The sequence below is a fragment of the Oryzias melastigma genome, linkage group LG15 (assembly GCF_002922805.2).
Source record: "Oryzias melastigma strain HK-1 linkage group LG15, ASM292280v2, whole genome shotgun sequence".
NCBI lineage: Eukaryota > Metazoa > Chordata > Actinopteri > Beloniformes > Adrianichthyidae > Oryzias > Oryzias melastigma.
Genome location: NC_050526.1, coordinates 30,565,942 through 30,573,800, shown reverse-complemented (window position 1 = coordinate 30,573,800; position 7,859 = coordinate 30,565,942). Strand labels below are relative to the sequence as shown.

At 35.5% G+C, this 7,859-nt stretch overlaps 1 protein-coding gene across 1 annotated transcript in view; it reads right to left on the bottom strand.

Annotated features, from left to right (window-relative positions):
- The window catches only part of ttc27 (tetratricopeptide repeat domain 27), a 74,820-nt gene extending 71,067 nt beyond the window's left edge, over nt 1-3,753 (bottom strand). The window contains exon 1 of the mRNA XM_024264040.2: nt 3,451-3,753. Within this exon, the coding sequence (XP_024119808.1) occupies nt 3,451-3,541 (91 nt within the window). The 5' untranslated portion in view covers nt 3,542-3,753. The remainder of the gene's footprint in view (nt 1-3,450) is intronic.
- Between the last annotated feature and the right edge of the window lie 4,106 nt (nt 3,754-7,859).

Sequence of the window (7,859 nt, the reverse complement as noted above, 5' to 3'; positions counted from 1 at the left end):
TTGGCAAGATTTTACGTCGGATGCCCTTCCTGACACAACCCTCTGTATTTATCCGGGCTTGGGACCGGCACAATGAGACCCTGGCTTCGGCCCCCTCGTGGCTACAGAAAAATAAACGGATTCACATTTCAAAAAAAAAAAATAAATAAATAAATAACCAACTTTAAAACAAGAGCAGCTTCGTATGATTTTGATCAAAACGATTGGCTGAAGTCCAACTTCTATGTTCCTTATCAATCTTCAGAACTTTCATTAATTTTTAATTTCTCTATTTTTCTTGTTTTTTATTTTATTTAACAATTGATCCAATACATTACTTTATCATCAAATTTTTTTTAAAAGATAATGGAAAAAGTTGTTTTCAAAGGGGAAAATTATTAAAAGAAAACTGATTTTTTTTTTTTTCCTGGTATTGATCGAGCTGACCCGTCTGAAAAAGCCAAACTAAAATCTTGTTTATGCATTTAAGATTCTAGACACCTTTTTAAGAAAGGGGTCAAGGTTTGGGGACTAAGCTATATCAAGAACCTACCCCCAAAAAATAAGTTGTCACCAAAAAGAAAGAAAGAAAGAAAGAAAGAAAATAAAGTGAATAAGTAAATAAAAAGGGCTTCGTTAAACATTTCATCTTCCAAATCTTTATTTTCTAATCTTCATCGAAGTCAGGATAAAGTGAAAAAAAACCCCCGTCTGGAACGGATTAAATTAGAAGCCTGACAAAACAAAATGAGGTTCACAAATCTGCTGTTTACAAAAGTGAAACTAATAAAGCAAACAGATGAATTTAAAGTTTAAAATGAGAGAATATTAGTTTCCTACTGAGAAAAGAAGTTTGAGCACTTTTTGCTTTGCGGAGAGATGGATTAAGATGCTGCAGAACTCATCATTCCCAAACCTATTTTCCACTAATGGAAAGAGGAAATAGCCCAACATTTCAATGTCCACATATGCACTTACTGCAGAGGTAATGACCACCATCTGTCCTGCCCCCTTTCCCAACATCATGCTCAAAAATCCTTCATTCCGCAAAGAGAAATGTTGCTCACGAGCGCAAAACCTTCTGAACTGCTCGGGCTGTCCGAGCAAAAGGAGCGTTTTAGAATAAAGTAGCAGAAAAAAAATAGAATCTGAACACATCTGAGTAAAATATTTGCAAACTGTAAGAACTACATAAAAATATTTAACTCAAGGGGAAACAAGTGTGAAGCATGAAAGTGGCAGGATAATCATGCAGGCTTCTTTTGCATTCATGTAATTAAATTAATCTATCTGATTTTTTTTTTTTTTTTTTTACTAAAGCACTGATTACTGTGCCGATACTCCATTTGTCTGTAAAGAAACTGCAACATTCAGTACTTCTTGGTTTGGCCTAAAACAAAGGGTGGGGCTCCGTTTACAAACATTTTCAAAAAAGGATATAACTCTGTTTAACATGTTTCAATATTTTAATAAGATGTCGTTGTTCACCTTTTGGCAACATTAAAAATAAAAAAAAAATAACTTTCAACATTGACGTGCACGTAAAGATCCAACTTATTTACCTTTATTGCATTTAATTTTGTCAAAAATAGCCCACATTACAGATTATGGATCTTTGAGATAGGATCCGTCTCTCCGTGCTCCAAAAAGACAAACTACTGGCTTTCTTGTGTTCTTGGGCCACTCACACACTTTCCACATTATTTTGTGACAAAAGCAAGACAGTTTTTGACAAAAAAAAAACCCTTCATGAAAGTAAACATTAGGCTTGCACAATAATTTGAAAAATTATTGTGCAAGCAATAATTTGAAAAATTATTGTCATGGCGATATCCCAAAAAGCTTGCATAAACTGCAATAACAGGGTTACCTCAACACCCAGTCCTTCCCTGAAGAGATAAAAAAAAAAGTCACTGGGAAGTTTTTTTAAGACAGCCCCAATCCCTACCTCCTTAGTTATGCATCATCACAAACTCTGGAGGCTGAGCTTGATAGCTGCTTGCTGTACGTGGGTCTTAGACAGTGAAGAAGATCCTTTAACATAGGGAAATCTCCACCAAACTACATTCACACGTATAAGAAAGCTTGCAGGGAAGTATCTTTGCATCACAATGGAGCGGAACAAGGAGTTCGTGGTCAACCGTACATCCCACTAGGCGGGACGCCAGCCTGGCTGTTTTTCCACATCAAAATAATACAAAGGGAACATTATTAGAAAATTTTCACAAACTAGACATGTCTTTGAACAAAAAAGTGTTTCCACACATTGGACTTTAGGTTGATTTGATTCTGGCTCAGTCAGATTGATCTGGTTGTATCATAGGAATCGATTCATCGTTACACTCCTACGTGCAACCCTAATAAACAGAGCATTCAGTTTGTGCTTAAAGATCTTTTAGATGCTGAATATAAAGAATCCTGGGACCTGCTGTGGTGCAGAGGTCAGCCAAACTGAGAAACTGTGGGGTGCATATCTAACTAAAAAACAAAAATATAGGAGGATGAAATGTGACTGAGAAATGTGAATGAAAGAAGTGCATATTCCTTCAAGCCAAAGATGACTGACAGCTGCGCTAACAGCAGCTGAAAGATGGATGGCTCTGTGCAGCAGCAGCTCCAGAGTCAGCAGGACAAAACTGTCCATCACTTACACCCTCTGATGATGTCTGCAACTTCACCCAGGCTACCCCGCTGCATTCAAAGTACTTTATATTAGTATTTTGTAATTTGGCAGCACTGATGTTCAATTCAAACTGCACTCTAGCGTCACCTGTTCGTGGATGGTCCTCCTCCCCCCGCGGTCTGCAGCACTTTCATGAACTCCTCAGCATCAGCACCGGTTTGCTCATCACAGCTGTCCACGGAGCTCTGAAGGGTCCGGGCAACCCGCGACATCACGCGGGGCTCCGGAGGGATGATTTCACACCAAACCACCAAATGCACTCGAAACACGACACGGACCCCCACGAGGACCGTCTGACCACAGCTCAGCGAAACCACGGACCGAGCGAATACTGAAGTCCGGAGAAAACTTCACATTTACACCCGTTTCACCTTAAATCCACGCAGATGAAGAATGCCGAAAGGTGAAGCAACTCTCATCAAGCCACGCGCGGCCAGAACAGAGCAGGAACGGCTAATTAAAGCGCGAGGGACTTAAAATTAGCTATCATTAAACAGAGTCTGGCGTACTAATCACTCTCACCACCGACAGTTCATTTACAACGAATTGATTTACCATACATTTACGAGATCAACCGTTTCACGATGTTTAGTTGAAATAAAACGTAAAGGTTTTGTTTATTTTAACCACGTGAGTTTATCGGCGCAGTTAAAACGTCACATCTCTGCTGCGTTCAAGTGCGGTTCGGCTTTAAAGACGTGACGTTCGCGGTGTTTGATAGGATAAACTGAGCAGCTTCGGACTCACAGGTGTTCCGAACCTGATCCGGAATCATGCCGGTGTCTTACCTGACGCGCTCACGGCGCTCTGGTTCCACTCCTCCTCAGCGCTGGAGGTTAAAAACCCTCTGATGACACAGATCTCCGCGTCTAGCGACATGACCCAGGTCCTCGAGCTCCCGGCGGCGCCCGCTAGCTTAGGGTCAGGACGGTTCCGAACTGGTTCCGGCGGTGAGCTACTCTGTTAATAAGCAGAAACTGCGTTTGTCAACTGGCTGTAGAATGTTTACGTCCACCCATGTGGCAAAAAACAGCGTCAGTGAGCGGCCATGACAGCTGCGCAATGCATTGTGGGAGATAAAATGACGGCGCTCTTGCAGGGACTTTAATGTTCCTAGCGTAAAATCTTTATACCGATTATGGCTGACAGGGGGATATGCAAGAAATAAAATACATTACTCGACTTCAAATCAAATAGTATAAATATAAATATAAAGAATTATAAAGAAAAGCAAATATGATTATAAAACATTAAAACAAGGACAATTTGGGTTATTTTATCACACAGAAACACGCCTTTATTGTTTTACCAGTAGTTTGGTATTGACTACGAAATAATAATAATAATGACTAGGGATGTCCCGATCAGGTTTTTTTGGGCCCGATCCGATTCCGAGTCATCTGATTTTGTGTATCTGCCGATACCGAGTCCCGATCCGATACTTTTATAAGACATTTAAAACATGAATAAATTAAACAGATTAGTGTTGTCCCTTATTTATATTTCAATAACCTTCTTTTATCATTAAAAACTTAAATAAAACACATCTGTGAAGTAGCTTTAATAAACAAGTAAAAATACAGCAAATATAAACTAGGAAAAAAATACAGTTTTCTTGTTATATAAGTGATAATTAGTCATGTGATAAAGTTTAGTGACTTTAGCTTTAACATCTTTAGAGCTATTGAACATTTTTGACCAAATGTGATTCTTGTCCTCATTTAAAATTCTTAAAAATAAATGATGAGTTTGTTTTAGCATTAAATTTGATGAGTGTTCATGAATAGCTGATATAATTATTAGTTTTAATTTATTAGTTTTATTTATTTATTTATTTATTTTTAAGATTATGTGCTTGTTTTTTAAGTTCTTAATACTTCACATTTTCAGTTTTATTACCACAGTAGTTAATTTTCTTAACTTTTTTTTTTTATTGCAAATAATTCACAAACAATCATGGCATTGTCAATGACATCAGTATGGATGAGACAAAGGAAATAAACATAAAGCATAAACAAGTGAATACAGAAAAAAAAAACAGAGCAGAGGGGTTTATATCAAGACCTTAAACAGTTCAAATAAATTTGACAATTTTGGGGCATTTTTTTGTTTCATGTAATATAATGACTTGGAAAAGACTTTGAGACAGTTTACAAATCCATTAATGTGAGGTTTCACCTTTAGGAATTTACAATTATGTATAAATTGTTTTGCCATAATAATCAAAATGTTAATCAGAAAGTCCAGATTTGTATCAGTCAACTGTAATCGTATTTTAATATTATTCCAAAGTAAAGGGTTTATGATGATGTTTTTTGTTACCAGCCAGTTGTGAAAAGAAGACCAAAACGCTCTTACATGCATACATTCAAAGAAAAGATGTTCCAGTGTTTCTAGATCTATTCCACAAAACACACAAAGATCGCTGTCCCATTTAAAGCGGGAGTGCAATAAATGATTGGAAGGGTAGATATCATTTAGTATCTTAAAGGTCACTTCTTTAGCTTTGTGAGGGACAGGATATGATAAATATATTGTTCGTATCTTCTTAGCCTCTGTGGTATCATAGTTCTGCAAAATATATTTTCTTTTTACTGGGGAAGGGAAATATAAATTATTTAAAATGTTTCTAAAAATTTTGTTTGTTAATTTTTTATCACTCAGCAAAAAAACCTTCCACACAGAGTTGCCTCATCTCTGAAGAGTGTTGCTGTAGTAATATTTGCTGAGCAAGACTTTTCGTAGGAATTGGAATGGATTTAATTACTTTATCATATTCTTTAGATGAGCAGGTCAAATTATATTTTGCACAAAAAGTGCTATAATCAAGATAATTACCCTGTTTGTCCATGAGATGAGCAACAGCCCAAATTCCCTTTTCCAACCATTTTTCTAAAAAGAGAAATTTTCGACCAAACAAAATATATTGATTATTCCAAATAGGTGAATTGTGTGGGGAGAAATTGTGTTTGAAAATTAGAGACCAATAAAGGAAAACTTGTTTGTGATAATCTGATAATTTCACAGGCAGTTTGTTAATATCATAATTACAGCGTAATACAAAATCAACTCCACCTATTTTTTTAAAAACAGCCTTGGGAACAATAAACCAGAGAGAATTTTGGTTTAAAATAAACAAATTCAACCATCTTAATTTAAGGGCCCCGTTCATAACTGTAAAGTCTGTAGCGTTTAAACCTCCCTCCTTAATTTTTTTGACGACATCTGCTTTTCTAATATAGTGACATTTATTTTTCCAGATGAAATTGAAATTAATAGCGTTAATATATTTGGTCATTTTATCAGAAATCTCAAGTGAAAGGGCTGGATATATGAGTCTGGATAAGCCTTCAGACTTAGACAAAAGAACCCTTCCAAATACAGTTACATCCCTCTGTAGCCAGGGGTTCAAAATTGTTTTACATTTATCTATGTTTTTACCCACATTTTCTCTCACTATAACATCTTTGTCTTTGGAAATGACGATACCTAAATATTTGATTTGTGTCTTAACCGTAATATTACAAATATGTTGGGCTGTTTGATCATGGAGAGAAAATAATTCACATTTATCAATATTTAATTTTAAACCGGATGCTTTGGAGAATTTATCAATTAAATCTAAAACTTTTGGCAGTTGGTTTTCATTTTTTAAGAACAGAGTAGTATCATCAGCGAATTGGCTTATTACTAATTGTCTTTCTAAAATATTTATGCCTTCTATATTGTTGTTTTTGATCATGATTGCTAACAGCTCAGCAACCAGAATGAACAGTAAGGGAGAGCTGTTGCAGCCCTGTCTGATGCCTCTATTCACATTAAATCTGGGGCAGGTACCGTGTTCTAACACCACACTACTGTTAATGTCTTTATATAACATACTTATTAAGGTAATGAGTTTAGGGCCAAATCCAAAGTATTTTAAAGTACTCATAATAAATGGGTGCTCAACCGAGTCAAAAGCCTTATAAAAATCGAGAAAAAGGATAAATCCGTTAATTGATAACTCCTGACTATATTCGACTAAATCCAAAACTAATCGTATGTTATTGTGAACAGATCTTCCTCCTAAAAAACCTGATTGAGTTTCATCAAGTATTTTAAACAAACCCTCTTTTAACCTAGCTGCAATACATCCAGAAAGTATTTGGAAATCTGTGTTCAGGAGCGTAATAGGTCTCAAATTATTTATAATTCTTTTATCTTTGTTTTGCTTAGGGATCAAAGTTATAAGTCCTTGTTTCATAGTGGGCGTAAGTTGCTGATTTTTTATACATTCCAGAATTGCTTTAAACAGTAAACCTCTGATCTCCTCCCAAAAATGCTTATAAAAGTTTCCAGTGAGCCCATCAGTACCAGGAGCTTTGTTTAATGGAAGTTTCTTTACAGCCGCATCTAGTTCTTCAATGTCTAAGTCCGAATCACAGAATCCTTTAAACGAATTATCTATTGTGGGTATGAAATTGGAAATATGGTTTAGAAACATACTAGATTCCGAAGAGGAATAAAACGTATAAACTTCCTTTTCAATAATTTTGTTGTCTTTACATTCTCTTCCTTGAATTAATAAACTTGTAATTGCTTTGTTTTCTTGTCTTCTTTTCTCTAGTTTACTAAAATAGGTCGTGTTTTTCTCTCCTTCCTCCATCCATTTAGCTCTTGATCTTACAAAAGCTCCTTGAGCTTTTTTCATGAAGATATCATCTAGTTTAGACTGTAAGACCAAAAGTTTTTCTTTATCTTCAGGTGTCATGTCAGATTTACTGCAACATTCACTTATTTCATAAAATATTTGTTTTTCCTCTTTCTGTTTTTCTTTGATTAATTCTTTACTAGTTTTAATAGAAAATTCTCTAATTTTAAATGTAATATATTCCCACTTATTGCAAAAGCTCTTAATGTTTTCATCTTTTTCAATATCTGAAATATTTTTTTTAATTGAAGAACAATAGTTTTTTGTTATTGAGCAAATTAGCATTGAATTTCCAGTAACTTTTATTTCTTGTTTTTTTACTATTTGAACCAAGTGCTATTTCAATAATATTGTGATCAGTCAGTGGAGCTTTAGAAATTGAGGTTTTACAAGTAAATCTTTCTAGAGCTTCAGAGATAAGCCAGTAGTCTATTCTAGATTTAGCCGCACAGTTGGGCTTGTACCATGTGAATTCTTTCTTTCCTGGGTTTTGAGCTCTCCAGA